The sequence below is a fragment of the Cordyceps militaris genome (genome assembly GCF_000225605.1).
Source record: "Cordyceps militaris CM01 unplaced genomic scaffold CCM_S00002, whole genome shotgun sequence".
NCBI lineage: Eukaryota > Fungi > Ascomycota > Sordariomycetes > Hypocreales > Cordycipitaceae > Cordyceps > Cordyceps militaris.
Genome location: NW_006271970.1, coordinates 4671169 through 4689004, shown reverse-complemented (window position 1 = coordinate 4689004; position 17836 = coordinate 4671169). Strand labels below are relative to the sequence as shown.

Below are 17836 nucleotides of genomic sequence, written 5' to 3'. Positions count from 1 at the left end.
TTCATCTGTCTTGATCGCTGTTACACTAAGCCTGAGCTATCATTGCTTTGTTGAGTAAAGGCGGTTCAGATTCTAGGCAATGGGGAACCGACACTTCGTTGCTTAGCTATTGACTGGAAACTTAGCTGCGAGATTTATCATTATTGGCTTTGTCATAATAAGTGAACTCGTTTAATGCTCTCGATGTTCGGTATAAGTTGTATAAGTTGTCAAGTGCCCCGCCTGCTCCGACAGTCGGAGGATGTTCGGCAGAAACTTTCTGCGTGACGCACGTCAATTCACACGCCACAGCCCGACGCAGCCAGACCCCTCCATCAGTATATCCAGGGACCACCTCTGATTCCTTGTAATCCCGAGGGCCTCAATTCATCAACACCCCCAACCCCCAATTCCTTCTCATCCTTCATCAGCCGTAGCCAGCTGTCAAATTTTGGCATCGTGCACCTGTACATCCGCCATAATGTCGCTACCTGACCCCACCAAAGATCTCGACTGGGGTGGCTACCTCGGAGCTATCCATGAGATATTCCACAAGAATGCCGTGGCCCATCCGGACAGACCTTGTGTGACGGAGACCAAGACTGCCAAGTGAGTTATGCACCAGCGCACTGCGATGCGATTTTGTGTATCATAGTTACTAACAATGCTTCAGGGCGCCGACAACAACATACACCTACCGCCAGATTGATGAGGCAAGCAACAACATCGCCAATTATTTGCGCGATGCTGGCATCCAGAATGGAGATGCAGTCATGATCTTTGCTCACCGCTCAGTTGAGCTGGTCTGTGCCTACATGGGGACACTGGCTGCTGGTGGCATTGTGACCGTTCTTGATCCTCAATATCCCCCACAGAGACAACAAAGTAAACGTGCCCCGGATGAGAGCCGCAACAGGAATTCACTAACATGTCGTGCCAGTTTATCTTCAAGTCTCTCAACCCAAGGCGCTCATATCCATCCGTAAGGCTACCGAGGAGAGCGGGTACGTGCGAATCTCTAACTCGGCATTGTATGAGAACACACAAAACTGACATCTTGATACAGGCCTCTTGCTCCTCTCGTCGAAAAGTACATTGATGAGGACCTTGGAATCAAGATAAAGATTCCGGACCTTCGCTTCACCGACGATGGTGTGCTGACTGCTGGCGACCGGGATAGCGGCGACGTCTTTGCCAACGTCAAGGATAGGGCCTCGACACCTCCTGATGTGCTCGTCGGACCTGATTCGAACTGTACACTGTCATTTACGAGCGGAACCCAAGGTTTGCCAAAGTGCGAGCTATCCCATTTGCTTTGCTTTCTTCTTCTGAGTCTAACCAATGTTCAACAGGGGTGTTCTTGGTCGTCATTACAGTCTGGCGAGGTATTTCCCATGGATGGCCGAGAAGTTTGGCCTCTCCTCAGAGAGCGTGTACGCATGTCTTTCCGGAATTGCCCATGACCCAATCCAGCGAGGTACGAGTTTGTTCGCCATGCAATTCAAAACGCTTTCCTAATCATGGGCCGCAGATATCATGACACCCCTCTTCTTGGGCGCCCAGCTCCTGATCCCTGCCAAGGAGGATATCCAGCACGAGAAACTGAGTGAATGGATGAGAGAGTGGTCACCGACGACGGCTCACCTCACACCTGCCATGGGACAGATTTTAGTCGGTGGTGCCACAGCCCAGTTCCCCAACCTGCGTCAGGTCTTCTTCGTCGGTGATGTCCTCACCACTCGCGACTGTAGGGCCCTACGTAAGCTTGGCCCCGCCTGCACCATCATCAACATGTACGGAACCACAGAAACGTCTCGCGCTGTGTCCTACTTTGTGGTCCCTTCTGCTCAGGAGGACCCGGCGGCCCTGGATCCGCTCGGCGACTCCATTCCCGCGGGCTGGGGGATGAAAGATGTCCAGGTGCTGGTTGTGGACCGAGAAGATCGCACAAAGATCTGTCCGGTTGGCGTAGTTGGCGAGATCTATATCCGTGCTGCTGGGTTAGCCGAGGGGTACCTCAACGATGCCGAGAAGAATAAGGAGAAGTTCGTTGACAATTGGTTCGTGAGCAACGAAACGTGGATAGAGGCAGACAAGGTCAACGACAAGGGCGAGCCTTGGCGCAAGTACTACAAGGGACCACGAGACAGACTGTACGTCACGGGCGACCTCGGAGAGTATAGATCGGACGGTGCTGTGCGTGTCTCGGGCCGCATCGACTCACAAGTCAAGGTAAATTGGTTCACCACTCTCATATCTCGTATACAAAGCTAATTCAACAGATCCGTGGATTCCGCATTGAACTCAACGAGATTGATGCGAACCTCAGCGGCAGCCCTCTCATTCGCGACTGCAAAACCCTGGTTCGAAGAGATCGTAATGAGGAGCCGACGCTCGTCAGCTACATCGTTCCCGAAACTTCCGAGTGGAAGCGCTGGCTTGAGACCCAGGGCCTCCAGGACATCGAAGAGGAGGGCGTGGAGATGGGACCCTGTGTCGTCTACCTCAAGAAGAGGTTCCGCCGCATCCAAGCCGAGGTGCGAGATCACCTCAAGTCTCGCTTACCGGCGCACTCGGTTCCGTCGATCTACATTGTGTTGCAGAAGCTGCCTCTCAACCCCAACGGCAAAGTTGACTCGCCTAATCTGCCCTTCCCGGATGCCTCCCTTATGATGGAGGATGCCTCAGAGGAGGATTTAAAGAGCTGGGAGAGCCTGTCTGAGACTGAAAAGACTATTGCGACGCAGTGGTCAACTCTGATCCCGGGTCTGAACGCCCAGACAGTCAGGTATCTTTCTGCCCATAATTCCTCTCTTTACAGTTCAAACACTGACCCTCAATTCCCAGACCGGAGTCGAGTTTCTTCGACTGCGGTGGTCACAGTCTTCTCGCCCAGCAGCTTCTGCTTGACCTTCGCAAGAACCTAGACGTTGACATCACCATCGGCGTTCTTTACGCAAACCCCACTCTTCGTCGTCTGAGCACCCAAGTCGACCGTCTGAGTAGCGGCCAGGCTGTCGCAGTCGACCATTCCGATGACGCCGTCTACTCGGACTCCCTCGATGATCTGACCAAGACCTTGGACGCCAAGTACCAGAGCGCGGACCCCGGCACTCTGAGCCCCTCCAACGGTGCCACTTTCTTCCTCACCGGCGCGACGGGCTTCCTCGGCGCATACCTCGCCAAGGACATTCTCGACAGGAAGAACACCAAGCTCATCGCGCACATCCGTGGCGCCAAGGACCTCAAGTTCGCCAAAGAGCGTCTCACACGGTCCCTCAAGGGCTACAGTCTCTGGCAAGCCGCCTGGGAGGACCGGGTCTCGTGCGTGATTGGTGACCTTAACAAGCCTCGTCTTGGCCTCGACGACGCCAGTTGGGAGCACGTCGCCAGCACGGCCGACGCGTTCATCCATAATGCCGCCTATGTCCACTGGATTGCGCGCTACGAACAAATGATGCGCCCCAACGTGCTCTCCACCATTGACGCCATGAAGCTCTGCAACGAGGGCAAGCCTAAGCTCTTTGCGTTTGTCTCGTCCACCTCGACGCTTGACACGGATCACTACGTGCACCTATCGGACGAGCAGACGGCCACCGGCCGCGGCGCCGTCCTCGAGGCCGACGACATGATGGGCAGCCGCACCGGCCTCGGCACCGGCTACGGCCAGACCAAATGGGTATCGGAGCAGCTCGTGCGCGAGGCGGGCCGCCGCGGGCTTCGCGGCGCCGTCGTCCGACCCGGCTACATCCTGGGCAGCCGCCACGGCGGCGTCTCCAACACGGACGATTTCTTGATCCGCTTCTGCAAAGGCTGCGTGCAGCTCGGCGCACGACCGCGCATCGTCAACTCGGTCAACGCCGTACCCGTGGACCACGTCGCGCGCGTCGTCATCGCGGCGGCACTGAACCCGCTCTCGGACGTCACCGCCGGCGGCGTCCACGTCGTGCACGTCACCGCCCACCCCCGCCTGCGCATGAATGAGTTCCTCTCCACGCTGGGCTACTACGGCTACGAAGTCCCCGAAGTCGACTACGACGACTGGAAGGCGCAGCTGGAAGCGTTTGTCTCGGCGGGTGCCGTCGAAAAGGACCAGGAGCAGAGCGCGCTCATGCCGCTGTTCCACATGGCCACGGCTGACCTCCCGAGCACGACGCGCGCACCGGAACTGGACGATCGCAACGCCGTGGCGGTGCTCCGGGCCGACGCGGACCGCTGGACGGGTGTGGATGACAGTGCCGGCGAGGGCATCACGCGCGAGGATATCGGACGGTATCTCCGGTACTTGGTGGAAATTAAGTTCATGGCGGCGCCAACCGGGCGCGGTCGCGAGTTGCCTGCGATTGACCCTGCGATTGCGGAGGCGCAGGCCCAGTGGGGAGTTGGTGGTCGCGGGGGTGCGTCGTAAGAGGAGGGTGCTTTGACTAGAGATGTGGGATTAAGACGACGAGTTTAGATTTCAAATAGGGTATGACTGGGAGAAAATCAAGGCGGCGCCCATCTGTGGTGAGCATAGGACATTATCTGTTGTAACAAAAAATCGAGCACACTCATAAACGGCAACATGTGAAGTCGTGAATGCTCGTGAGTACTCATACTCGTATGTGAGAGCGGAGTGCTTTTGGAGACTATTATACGTACATAGGAGACGCCTGATCGCTTGTGTCAGGACAAGCAAGCAGCAACACCACTAGACTATTCTTCGGGGCTCGGTTTGCCATGCTGTCTCGCAGAATAGCCCGCGCACCAGCCTTGACAAGAACCTCAGCCAGCTTGTAGCCCAGCGCCTCCGCCTCCTCCTCCGTCCTCACCACCCGCGGAGGCTCCATGCCCGTTGGGGTTGGAGACGATGTGGGCGGACGAGGAGAAGCTGCGGGTGAGGGCGATTGTGGTGACAAGGACGTCGGGGAGGATGCGCTACCAGCCGCGGCGCCCTGCCCGACGGCGTGGTTGATGCCGCCGGGCCGAGGCGCTCGGCGATGCGCTGCGTCAGGCCTCTGCGCTCGAGCCCGGCGACGGACATGAGCGCACAAGCTACCGGGGTCCTCGACGTTGTCTCGCAGGTTGGCGAAGCGGAGACGGGGGTGCAGGCGGCGCAGCTCTGCGGCGCGGCGGACGGAGCCGGCGGGGAGCGCGGCGATAGTTTTGGCACGTGGAACCACCGAAAACCCGAACCCCGGCTCCATTGCGATAGGGAATACAAAATATTTACACTGAATTATTATATTGTGATAACTATAATATACACGATCGCAGGACCATTGTTCGCCGACGACCGTCTCGCGAGCAAGTCGCTCCAAGTTGATAGGCAGAATCAACATGTTGCGCTCCTCGGAGAGCATCGTGCCCCCAGGAGCGTGGGCTATCCGACGAGAGAAAACTAGCCTCCTCGCCGGCCGCCACGCTTCTGGCCGGCCGTGCTCCGCGACCACGACCCGGCCGTCCTCTTAAACGGCCCAAAGCCCAGCGAAACGGGCGGCGACACCGGCAGCTTCGCCTTGCTGCTGCTGCCACCGACCGTGTCAAAGCCCAGCCGCGCCCATCCGCGTGGCTGCTTCTCCGGCAACACCAACGTCTCCGCCTCCTCTTCCTCCGCGCTGGCTATGGCCGGGTCCGGGAGGAGACTCATCATCTGCCTGCTCTTGAGCATGGCCGCCTGCAGCGCAGCCCACGACTCCACCTGGCCGTTGGCCGCCTCTTCGACGCAGTTGCACTCATCGCCGGCCGGGCAGTACATTTCGCCGGCGGCGTGCCACTCGCCAAGGCAGTCTTCGTGGCTGGCGCAGCCACATGCCAGACAGGTCGGGAACAGGGCGTCGACGGGCTCCGTGCAGTAGACGCAGAGGAGCTTGTCCTGGCGTTGCTGGCAGCGGTCACAGGTACCCACGGCACCACCGACGCGGGGGTCCGAGGACGTGTACTGCAGTGGCTCCAGCTGGGTTTCGTGGACCCGGCACAGGCCGATGACGTCGAGTCCGCGACCGGATGCGAGGAGAGCTTGGAGATTATCTTGCTTGCCCATGGCCAGCGGTGACGACTTGCCGGGCAGAACGATGCTACCGTTGGCACTGAATTGACCGTCGGCAAGTCCGTCGAGAGACACATCTTCTTTCAGAACGTTGAACTTCATCACCTCCAACCGAGCCAATGGTTGCTCCCACATCTGCAGCAACTCCGCATAGCCGTATCTGTAGTTGATGTGCAGGTCTGACAGCCTCTGATCAAGAAGCGGATATGACATCCACCCATCGTCGTCAAAGATGCTTTGGTCCTCTAGAATTACCGCAACATTGGTGGGAACCAGTGCTGTCCAGTCTTCTTTTCGCCCATCGTCATCCGACATGGACGTCCTGCCGCCACCAGAGCCAACCGCGGCGTTTGTTCCTCCGCCGCTGCTGCCTCCCGTGCGGGGTGCAATGCTGCTCAACATCATTTCTGCGGGGCTCGATTTCTTCTTCCCTTGCGAGGGTGGTGACGAGGACGCCCCGGTTGTGAAGGAACGAGGGAGATTCGCGGCCAATGCCGATGCAAACCCCGTATTGCTTCTTTGAATTGGCCGCGAATTCGGTGACTTAGACAGCATGGTCCCGGCTTCCTGGTCCTTTCCTGGCGGTGTGTCCCCACATGAGAAGGAGTTTGGTCCTGTTTCAGCGTTCCATGCGCCATCGTCCGATGTTTGTGACCTGGCATAGTTGACTGGCGTATGTAGTGTTCCTGGTGTTGTTATCGCAGAGTTGGTAAAGCTTCTGCTGTAGATATTCCACGACGTGGCATCGGCAGGGAAGTAGTCTAGAGAATATGAAGGTGCTTTCAATGGCAATGGGGTTTCCTGCTTGGGCAGATTTGATTCGGCATATGCAACGCCATGATTTGTCGTGGCTTCACTGAATATGCACGCAAGCATAGCCAACATTTGAATGTCGGCCTTCTTTTCGAAATGATCAAAGAGGTCAGCAATTAAATCCTTGGCCAGAGGATGCTGGCCCCATCTGACTCTGCCTAGAAGCGCATTGTCATGCGACCAAGGGTCTGCAGGGGCGTTCTTATCGATGTAGCCGACTCGTGAAACAACGTCTCGAGCAATGACCAAGATCGAGTCACGTTGCGTGTTGAATCCCAACACCTCGAGCGGTATTCCCTTGCGCAAAAGAAGAGCCAGATACAGCCAGATATTTGAAAGATCAGCAAAGCCATGTTTCTCAGCAACTTGTGCATTGTGGTTGCAGACATCTGCCCCGTCTCCAAAGATAGCATACTCTTCGGCAAATTCCCTTTTTGACGGCAGATCTGCGCGAAGGTCATGGATGGAGATGAGATTTCGTGCCTTGATCACGCGGCGCCGACTCGCTCCCGTGCCAGTAGCTGTCCCGATGCCAGTCCCTGTTCCAGTTCCAGTGCCAGCGCCACTGGATCTTACTGAGCGGTCTTCACTCCACGCCTTTTTTGGTTGACGAGTCGGACGATACCACATATTCATGTTATGAATAGAAGTAGATTCTGAGTCGCTGGAAGAGGAGTCAGAGGATGACCGGTCTGAATCAGAGTCTGATTGATCATCCGTAGCAGACGCCTCTTCAATATTGTCTCGCTGGCGCGGATTCTGCTCATACGATAGACGTCCGAAGCCAGCGAAGAACGGTTCGTTCTTCGGCCGGTCCTTGCAGATTTCTCCAGTGGACGAAAATAGGGCTCGAAATTTCTCTTCCTTGGTAGGAAAGAAGCATATCAGTTTCCCGTCGTTCGAGAACCGGGCACCGCATGTTCGAGGGGGTGGAGGCATGACGGCACGGATATGGGAAGCAATGGTCGTGTCGACCTCGCCAGTGTTGGGGAGCTCTTGAGACATGGATACCGACCCTGCGGCTGCCGGGTCTTCGTCCTCACTTGAGCTGTCATCTGCTAAGCCATCCAAGTCGTCGTCCAAATCACGCACGTTTTTGAAGAAGGTAGTGCTTGTTTCAAGGTCCACTTCACCAAGGAGATACGTAAACGCAACTTCGAGGCAGTTTTGCTTCCGCAGTAGGAACTGATTTGCCAATTTGTGTATTTCGCGCTGCAACCTCTTGTGTGTCTCTTCTGGCATGAAGGAGGACTTTTCAATTGTGAATTTAGGTGCCTTGTGTTTGGGGTATGCTGTAGGAACGTCAATTTGGACTTTAATGAAGATCGAGTCGGCATCGACGCCCCAAGGGCCTGTTAATGATGCGTTGAATGTCAAGCTGTCCATGTCGATGTTGTCCCATTTGACTTTGGGAATTTGTGTGCTGACACGAAGCAGCTCTTCTTGAATCGTATCCGGCTCACCCCATTGGTCCTCTGGAAAGTTGTGAGACATGACACCGTCCTTGGACGGAAGACGACGGAAAGTATCTGCTGAAGCTTTCCGCTTGTTCATGGTAATACCCTTCATCCATCCGATTGCCGATTGGCTGTCGGTAGTCTTCTTGTTTGAAGGCATCTTAGCTTTCATCGAGAAACCGCGCCAAACAGGGCGCGAGTAGCGATTCTGTGGCGTGCTTGCTCGAGAGCCCGCAGTCCCGCCGCTTCGTTGCTGGGAATTTCCAGTCATCCTTTGGTCACTCATAGTTCCAGTTTTGCGCTCCTTGCTTAGTCCGTCATCCACGGTTCGAAACGTCCGGTAGCTGGCACCCTTTCGAGTGAATTTCAACCCTTTCCTTGCAGGGCCCCCTCTCGTGTGGCCAACGGAGGTGAATGCGGCGGTGTCGATACACTGTAATCGTAGCTCATTGTCTGTGCCCCACGAGACTAATTGGAACTCTCGCTGGTCAATTCCCGCTTCTGAAATGCCACCACGGCTTCTCCATAGGAATTCTTTTGCTTTGCGATCCCCGTGTCCAGGAAAGATGGCTACCGGTGCGGGCGCGGCTTCGGTTGGAGAGTCATCTGACCAAAGGCGGTCATAAAGAAAGAGGTCACCAGGCTCATTCTGCGGCATGGCGAGAAGACCCCAGCCAAATGGAGTATGTCGCGCTCGCCAAACAGGGTAATCAGTTCGGATGATGTGTTCCGGTTCGTCCCCTCCAGTTTCATAATCCCAGAACTTGATACTTTTATCCAAAGAGCAGGTAACAATTCCGGTAGATCTCGTTCTGTTCCAGTCGATACCATAGATTTTGGACGTGTGTGCACTAATGGAACGTATAGGCTTTGATGCTTTTCGTTCGTCCCAAATATGGAGAAATCGGTCGTGCGCTGACGCCACGATGTGGGAGTCTTGTCTATTATACTTGACCTGCGTCGCGCCAGCAAACCAGTCATAGAATGTAAGAACAGGCTGGCGGGGCCGTCGCAAATCCCACGTGTGAACTGAGCCGTCGACGGAACAGGTTGCGAGAAGATCGGGGTGGTGGGCGGAGAAGTTGACATCGGTTATGGCTCTGCTGTGTCCTTGAAGCGAATGTTCGATCGGTCCGGAACTCGAGTCTTCTCTCATATTGAGATTCCAAACCAGCGCTCTATGGTTGGCTGTAGAGACGACCCAGTAATCGCGCGCCGCGAACGGTGACCACTGCACGTCCACGACAAGCCATGGCATTCCAGGGCTGCGCAGCCGGCGCGGCGGGTTATACGGAGAATCCAAGTCAATAATAGCGAGGCCGTCGGGACTGAAAATGTCAGCGCAAGCGCAAGTCAGCTCATGTCTACCACTCACGATGCTAGAGCAATATCTCGGCCGGACGGGGAGATTGTCGCCGAGCCGACGAGGCCGTCCACGTGAATTGTGCCATCTGCCTCGAAGCTCTCACTATCAAACGCAGATTTGATGACCCTCCCCTTCTTCGGTTCTTCGGCTGCCTTATCGTGGGAAACGTGGGACGGCATGTTGTCGCGCGGGCGCTATCGTCATGACGCCGATCGCTCAAGTCTGGCGCGTTCTGGCTGCAAGATCCCTATGCCATCTCGGGAGTCATGGGAAGCTCACACGACGACTTGGTAGGGATTGGAGGTCGTTTTCTGGTCGGTTCAGGGAGCGCGAGAAGCTTTGGCGCAGTTGATACTGACGTCAAATGGCACAGGACGCATGCAGGCAAGATAAAGATTGCTGGATGCTGGAGCTAGTGACGATTGGCTGTGGCGCGGGGTGTTTGCTGAGCCACAGGCCTTAAGCGGTTGTGGCGCGCCATTCTCGGTTTAAGAGCAGTTTCCCTTCGGAAAATTAAAAAAATAACTATGATCTTTCATGAGGCCACCAATTTTTTGATGATTTCCATATGCTTAGTTTCAGTCTTCTGTTAGTGAATAAGTACATATGCAGTGTTGGTTTCCACAGCAGGGGCGTGTTTCTAGTTATACATGCTTCAAACTCGGATAACTAGGCAGTGTCGTTAATAGTCCGAGATACATTTCCCTCGGACTTTTCTGACTTTACGCCAAATCTCAACCCCAATACGGGGAAAACCCGAGGGGACAAGGATGTTAGCACGTCGCTATTTGAGCATCGTTGTGAACCAACCAAGGTGTGCCAACCAAGCCTCTTGAGCTCAACCAGCTCATTGAGTTGGGCTGAAGTCGTCGCAACCGAACGTTGTCCCTTGTTCCGTATTGGGCGGGAATGCGAGGAGCTGAAGCCCAATGGCACGAACAAAGCATTAGGAGGCTTAGCCACTGCTGCTAACAAAGGGTGCCCTGGCAAAAATAGCAGTGACTCGGGAAATTAAAACACTGCCCTGTGATCAGCATTGGGAGACCAATTGAGATTGACAGGCCCTTGCTCGACTCGTGGCTTAGACGCCGAAACAGTTATGACCAGCAGGTCAGCCACTGCTCAAAAGGCGGCGTTTTTCCGTCTTCTACTCCTTGGACAAATTCTATCTTGAACCTACGCACTATTCCATCATCAATCAGCCGTTTCAAATGCGCTTCTCTACTCTTTCTGTTGTGGTTGTAGCCAACGCCATCGGCGCGCTTGCCCTTGGGTCGCTCTCCGAGTCTGTCAAGGACTTCCCCCAGTGCTCCTTGTCGGCTTTCAAGAATGCTCTGGACAAGGAAGGCTGTGATGTGAAGAACATTGGATCCGGAACCTTCGACTGCTTGTGCGACCATCTGGCAAGCGTCGCCGTGACGATGAGCCTTTCCGGCCTCGACCTGAACTGCCGGGCCAGTACGTTTCTCCTCCACCCCACCATGGCACCAGCATTGTCCGTCTGTTCTAATCTCACTTTGCCTGTGTAGACTGGAGCTCGGCTTTGACAAGAGTGTGCGCGAATTGGCAGATTGCTAGCACGACAGCTCCCGACTTCCCTGAAGCGACCAAGGCACTCGCCTCCGAGCTTGGCGCGGCTGGTGCTGCCGGCCCGACCAGCGCCAGTTCAACGGCCGGCGCCGCGTCGACATCGTCATCCAAGGGACCTGCGGCGGCTGCAACTCCAGTGATTGGACTTCTTGGTGCGGCTGCTCTGGCGGGTATCTTGATTTAAGAGATAAAGTGTAAATGGTTGTTAGTCGCGATGGGGCAGTTGATAGTGTAATTAAAGCTTTCGCGTGCTGTATGGGCGATTGAATACCAATTTGTGCGACGGCCGTCACTGATGGACAAGGTGATGTGTGATGCCCTCCCTTAGGAAACTCGAAGTGAGAGTGAAGAAACAAGGAATAATGCATTGGAAATTGAAAGAGACACTAAAATTCGTTTCTTCTCGGATACTGCCGTGAAGAAGCGACGATGTCGTATTCGTAAATCGCGACTCCACTGCCGACGCGACCGGAACACAACCCGGATGACCTGCGAGCTGCTTTCTACATCCGAATCACCATTTTCAAGGTAAAAGAACGCACGAGTATTTCCATACGCGTATAACCAAACTCGGGTGGCGGCCTCGTACGAAACTTGAAGACTAAGCCCCCTAGATTCTTTGCATTTATATCGCAGTCCTCTCAGTCATCGCATGGGCTAGGTCAAGTTTCATCCCTCAGTACTTTTCCTTGTCCACCACCTGAAAAGGGGGAGACACTACCATGGCGCCCAACGCGAAAAAAATCGAGTACGAGTTTGGAGGACCGTAAGTTTGAACCCCGAAAAAGAAAATGCAGCAGGATTACTGACACGCCCGCCAAGACTCGGCGCGGCCGCCATTGTCTTTGGCCTGCCGGTGCTTGTGTATGCCTTCTTCTTTGCCTGCAATGACGTGTCCGGCTGCCCTGCGCCCGGCTTGTTCAGTCCCCGCACTCTCACCTGGGACGCGCTCAAGGCGGAGATTCCCTGGCCGGCGGACGGGCTCGCCGGATTCATCACCCTGGAAGCGGCGGGCTGGACCTTGGCCTACTATCTCCTGAGCTTGGTGCTCTTCCGGGTGCTGCCTGCGCACAAGGTGATGGGCACGAAGCTGCGCGAGTCTGGCCGTCCATTGGATTACAGCTTCAATGGTATGGATTGGTGCGTTGGATTGATACTGCTCGCGTGCTAACTCGTCGTTCTTGTAGCGTTCTCCGCGACCCTGATTCAGGTCGCCGCGTTGGCGCTTGGTACTTATGTATATGGTGCCGACTTTGTTGTCTGGCGATGGATTGACAACAACTATCTGCAATTTCTCACTGCTAATACCATCTTGGCGTGGGCTATTTCGATTTACGTCTACGCCGCCAGCTTCACGGTCAAGCCGGGCAACAGCCAGCTGCGGGAGCTGGCCAAGGGTGGCCACACCGGAAGCCTCATCTACGACTTTTACATTGGCCGCGAGTTGAACCCCCGTATCACGCTGCCCATCTTTGGCGAGATCGACATCAAGACTTGGCTTGAGATGCGTCCCGGCCTGACCGGATGGCTGCTCCTTGACCTTGCCTACATGGCCAAGCAATACCGCAACTACGGCTATATTACCGACAGCATGATTTTTGTGACGGCCATCCAGGGCTACTACGTACTCGAGGGCCAGTATGCCGAAGCTGGTATCCTCAGCATGATGGACATTACCACTGACGGATTGGGCTTCATGCTTACCTTTGGCGACATTGTCTGGGTGCCGTTCATCTACTCGACACAGTGCCGCTACCTGGCCGTGTATCCAACCCACCTCGGCTGGCCTGGCCTGGCCGCGCTCACCGGCACGTTTGCCATTGGTCTCTACATCTTCCGCGCGTCCAACAACCAAAAGGCCGTCTTCCGGAAGACGCCCGAGCATCCGAGCGTGGCTGGCCTGTCCTATCTGCAGACGAAGCGTGGCACCCGTCTGTTGACGTCTGGCTGGTGGGGCGTCTCGCGGCACATTAACTACTTCGGAGACTGGATGCAGTCTCTGCCGTTTAGCTTGGCGGCAGGTCTGGCTGGGTACGTCATCTTGCCCTCGGGAGCCAGGGCGGCCGCGGATGTGCTGGGCTATAGGATGGCTGATGGCACAGAGGTCGTGCAGGGTGTTGCGCAAGGATGGGGTCTCATTTTCACTGCCTTCCACGCTCTGTACTTTGGTGTTCTCTTGATCCATCGAGAGGGCCGAGATGATGCTGCTTGTGCCGAGAAGTACGGAGCGGATTGGGAAAAGTACAAGTCGGTGGTGCGGTGGAAGATTCTCCCCGGTGTGTACTAAGTTGGCCCAGCACACTGGTCTGTAGAACTCTGTGAAGCTAATGGGCTGCGTCAAATATTAACTAGGCAAGGCCTTTCAAGCAACCGAAGGCGAAGCCATTCATGTACAACAGTAGCTCATAAAATTTGACGAAAATTCTGGTTATTTAAACGCTGTGACCTTGTATTCTCAGAAAATGCTTCATGTGCCCAATGTACTCGCTGAATATTCCTGGGTTGAAACCTGACGCCGCAGAACATCCGTTACCAGTCCCCAGTCCAATCTCTTCTTGAGCTTTTCATATTTGAAGTTTACGAGGCCCCAAGCGGGAAGGTGCCACCAATCAAGGCCATCGCTGGTGTTTAAAAGGTTGCTGTCATGGCCGTATATAAATGTGATGCGAGCCGCAAAGTTGGGGTTCGTCTCGCCGCACGCCGTCAAGAGCTCGTCCACTTCCTGGTCACGACGCATCTCTGCACACGTTACCTCGCCCGTTGGGACATGATAGCGGAAGGCATGGAACTTCGCGACCGAGTCTGCCAAGCATTTGATCATGGGTGAAAAGACGCACCTGCACCCTGAGTCAGTGCTGTTGTCGCTGAGGGCAGTGTTTATCGCAAGATCGTTAACAACAAGCCAGTACGTATCGAGCTGCGGCATTGCGGTGAAGAATGCAGCAGGCAAGGGAAGTATTTCAGTTTCCGCCTTGTTGTGGGCCCAAGCCTCGTCAAGACGCAGTGGTAGGTTCGCTTGTCGTTGGCTGCTATGCTGCACCATGTATGTTGCTTGCCCTACATTGCTCAGGGGGTGGTTGATGCTGATGATGAGCTTGTCGAGGGCAAAGTTGATAAAGGTGCGCCTAGAGCTGCTCTTTGAATGGATACCGTCTTGCTTGTCGATGGTAACCTTATCCCACTGCTCCGTGAAGTACCTGTGGAATGAGCGATTCGCTTGAGCGGCGGCAGGCAGGCTTCGCAAGAGCGTCGAAACGGCGTCCTCTTTCGCGCCCTCTGAGCCTTCCAAGTATCGATATTGACCGGAGGGCATACAAAATTGGATGATTTTCTGCTGAATACGGACTGGGAGTTCTGGAAAGCGCGCGAAAACGGCCGAGTATTCCCGAATAGGTTCGTCTGCAGCCGGTTCAGGAGTGGCGTAATGCTCGCGTATGAGTATTCGGATATAGGCAGGAAGGCTGTCGAAACAAGACGACCCCTGGAGTTGCTTCGTGCAAAAGCATTTGGCGACAACATCGGAAGGCTGTACACTTTTTTGCGGTATAGCCCGCGTCCGTCGTCGGGCTACATGTAGTGGTTTCATCCGTTTGAGCGGGCGGTCAGACTAATCGAGTGGCCGGTGTATAGAGTTCCGAGCGAGTCAATTGTGAATCTTTGGGTGTTTTGCTTCGAAGGTCTGGCGGATCGAGCCAACACGGATCGCTGGCTCGCTTTAGGTGTATCGGCGGAAGAAGAAAGTGCTAGAACACGCAGAACGGAAATGAAAAGAAGGGGAAATATGATAGGTATTTTCATTGATACAGATATCGCGTCCGAAGCGCGAGCTAGAGTTTCCGAGCCATCCCATCTGGCCTAGGCTCGCGTGCAGTAGCGAAAAGCCTATCGCGAAATCGCACCGCGAGCACGAATGACATGTTTCCACCCAAAGTCAAAACAGCTCTCAAAGCATCATCCGTTGGATTTGATAAATATGCCACTTTTCCGAGTCGGAGGGCTGGGGTGGGAGCGCAAGCAAGTGTTGATAGAATCTCAATGATACGGAAATGGACCAGGAAAGAGAGTATGTATGTGTGAATACTTTGAATTTTTCTTTGAATTTTTATAATACTAATTTACTTATTTGGGATAGTTCTGTGATTCTGGCTGATATCAGCCCTAATATCCATGCATTCCAGCGTGAATATTCATAGAGAGAGGCGTATTGCTGCATCTTGCGGTGTATTCCCGCCGTGGCGTTCGTACCAAGCATTTGCGCCTTGTTGGTATTTTTGGTTTTAGTGGATCTGCACACCCATTTCATGCGAACCCAGCGAATACGAGGTAGACCGAGTGCCAGCCTTTGTCTGCCCAAAGCCTTACGGATGGCTTGGAGCTCCAATGTGTCGACGGGAGCCCTCGTCGGCATCATCAGAAGACTCCCAGCGAAGCGAAAAGGTTAGGATACGCTCCACGACTACCCACCGCATCGAGTCGCGCGAGCAATTTCTGGCCTTTGTATCGCCACCGTCACCTGCATCTTTGCTGGTCATGCTGCTGCTCCCGCTGGCGGCGCTTCCAGTGGTCGCGTGGTCGCGCCCGTCCCAAGGGGCAATGCGCAGCCACCCCTGGGCTGGGCGATACGCCCCCTCCATAAAGGTCACCTTGGACAGCAGGATCGGACGTCCGCGATTGAGCTCCTGGCAGTCTGGCTTGCCGCAACGGCCCTCGCGCAGCACGAGATGTGTTTCGGGGTCGTCGAGGCTGAGGGGCGCCATTTCCACCACATTGTCCTGGACCCAATATCGGAATTTGCGAGCGGTCTGGCGCGAGTGTGGATGTTGTGAAAGCGGCACGGAGCAAGACGATGAGGAAGCGCCCGCTGTGGTGGTTTTTGGAGGCGCCGCGTCTTGCTCCAAGTCTGCGTCAATCAGCCATGCCCTATTCACACCGCCCACTTTGACAATCCACAGATCTCGTAAATTGGGAAACCAGAGCTTGTCGAAATCGACGGCCGGCCGTCTTGACCCGGCGGACGAGACGGCCATGCCCGATGTCGATGGCACAGATCCAGACGACAGCAGCGCAGCATTGGCCGCTGCCTGGCTGGCCGCGAGGTACGTCGAGTAAAAGTAGGGTAGTTCTACCCGGTTGTCGTCCGGGAAGCAATCCCAGAATGCGAGCCGCTCGACTCGCGTGGCAAGCGCTTCCAGGGGCTCATTTGAGGTAGCTTCGGTGATGCTGGCATCGCAGACAAAAATGTCCCTGCCAAAGTGGACGTGAGAAGATTGCCAAGGGCCGACAGCCTCATAGCCATTGCGAGACTCAAGTCGTGCTTCGCGATTGACCTGGGCGACTGAAGGCAGAGGATACGCCTCTGGCTTGCGAAGGAGGTCATCTAGGATGACGACGCGCGGCTCGGTAGCGCACCGCCATATCTTGAGACGCAGCTCCGTGGGTAGGCGTCTGAAGCTCCTCGCGAGCGATGAAACGCACGCCGATGACGTCCTCGATGACATTTTGCAACCGACGAGTGCACCAGCCGATGCTGCTGCTGAGGCCGGGACGTCCCAGGCGGCATCTCCAGCAGGGAGAGTCAGCCTCAGCATCCTTTCGCGGCGCAGAGTGAAGTCGGTGTTTTTCTGCCCTTGCCCAGCCTTGGACAAAGGCCCATGAGGGGGGAGATGGCGAGCTTGTAGTAGCAGCAATGGTTGATTCGTAGCAGTGGTGGCCACGAGGCTAGCCTCATACTGGTAGAGCGGCGGCCGGCCCCTTGTACTGTAGGTTTCCTTCCCTTCCTGCTAGCGGGCCGATGCTTCTTTTTTCCTTGGATTTTTCTTGTGATGTGTGAGACTCGAGGAATTGGGAATCACGGTGAAGAAGGACGCACACCGACGGTAGAAAGGGAGTCGTCGCCTTGTTGGGTTAGTGCATACAAGGAGATGCGGTCAAGCCGGGAGGGCGGCCAAGGGCAGGCGCACATATATGGCCGGCGCATGTACTCAGTAGGGAGCATGTAGTAAACAGCAACAAATAGGTGGCCTTTAGACGGCCACAGGTACACACGCACCGTACACGCACACAAAAGGAGCTGGCAGAAAGCACCAGAGGAAAGGCCGGGCAACACCGCATGCAGATACCCCCAACACGATGTCATGCTCGCGCGAGGACCATTTGGGCTCGACTGTGCAAGGACATCAAAGACAGACTACGAACCCTGGTCGCACAAACGGGGCTCACGCAACCCCCTCCTATCTTTCTTGCTGGACGGGGGGCCAGCGCCATGCATCACAAACCCTAGGATGTGAAGCCATCGCAAGAGCCGGGGTTCCCGCCGCCCGCCCGTCGCTGCCGTGAGACGGGGGGGAGGACAGGGTAATCATTTGAGTGGATAAAATAGGGAAAAGGCCTGTGTGCAAGGGGGGGGGGCTGGGGTCTTGGCTATTCGGCGACTAGACTTGAGCAGAAAGGGGAGGGGAGCGCAAAGGGAGGGAGCCTCCTTGCTCCTTGTCGTCGGGTGGCGCCTCCCAATGCAATCGTCAACACTGCAGTCTTCCTCAACGTCGGTCGATGCAGAGGCTTCGTTTCTCCATGTTGCATGTTGCTGCGCGGTGCCGCCGGACG

At 55.4% G+C, this 17836-nt stretch overlaps 5 protein-coding genes across 5 annotated transcripts; 3 read left to right on the top strand and 2 right to left on the bottom strand.

Annotated features, from left to right (window-relative positions):
• Positions 1-460: 460 nt before the first annotated feature.
• Positions 461-4387, top strand: CCM_03390 (L-aminoadipate-semialdehyde dehydrogenase large subunit; the record flags this gene model as incomplete). The annotated part of the gene is made up of 8 exons (XM_006668541.1): positions 461-588; positions 653-864; positions 920-983; positions 1046-1273; positions 1332-1456; positions 1511-2175; positions 2262-2767; positions 2827-4387. 8 exons carry the CDS (start codon positions 461-463, stop codon positions 4385-4387), a joined length of 3489 nt encoding a protein of 1162 aa, XP_006668604.1.
• A 972-nt stretch (positions 4388-5359) lies between these two features.
• CCM_03389 (WD repeat protein) lies at positions 5360-9822 on the bottom strand (the record flags this gene model as incomplete). The annotated part of the gene is made up of 2 exons (XM_006668540.1): positions 5360-9605; positions 9653-9822. 2 exons carry the CDS (start codon positions 9820-9822, stop codon positions 5360-5362), a joined length of 4416 nt encoding a protein of 1471 aa, XP_006668603.1.
• A 1032-nt stretch (positions 9823-10854) lies between these two features.
• On the top strand, positions 10855-11417 carry CCM_03388 (uncharacterized protein; the record flags this gene model as incomplete). The annotated part of the gene is made up of 2 exons (XM_006668539.1): positions 10855-11101; positions 11173-11417. The coding sequence occupies 2 exons, from the start codon at positions 10855-10857 to the stop codon at positions 11415-11417; spliced, it is 492 nt and encodes a 163-aa protein (XP_006668602.1).
• A 538-nt stretch (positions 11418-11955) lies between these two features.
• CCM_03387 (c-14 sterol reductase) lies at positions 11956-13635 on the top strand (the record flags this gene model as incomplete). Its single annotated transcript, XM_006668538.1, has 4 exons — positions 11956-11999; positions 12056-12363; positions 12421-13509; positions 13586-13635. The coding sequence occupies 4 exons, from the start codon at positions 11956-11958 to the stop codon at positions 13633-13635; spliced, it is 1491 nt and encodes a 496-aa protein (XP_006668601.1).
• Positions 13636-15591: 1956 nt separating this feature from the next.
• Positions 15592-16731, bottom strand: CCM_03386 (uncharacterized protein; the record flags this gene model as incomplete). Its single annotated transcript, XM_006668537.1, has 1 exon — positions 15592-16731. The coding sequence occupies one exon, from the start codon at positions 16729-16731 to the stop codon at positions 15592-15594; it is 1140 nt and encodes a 379-aa protein (XP_006668600.1).
• Between the last annotated feature and the right edge of the window lie 1105 nt (positions 16732-17836).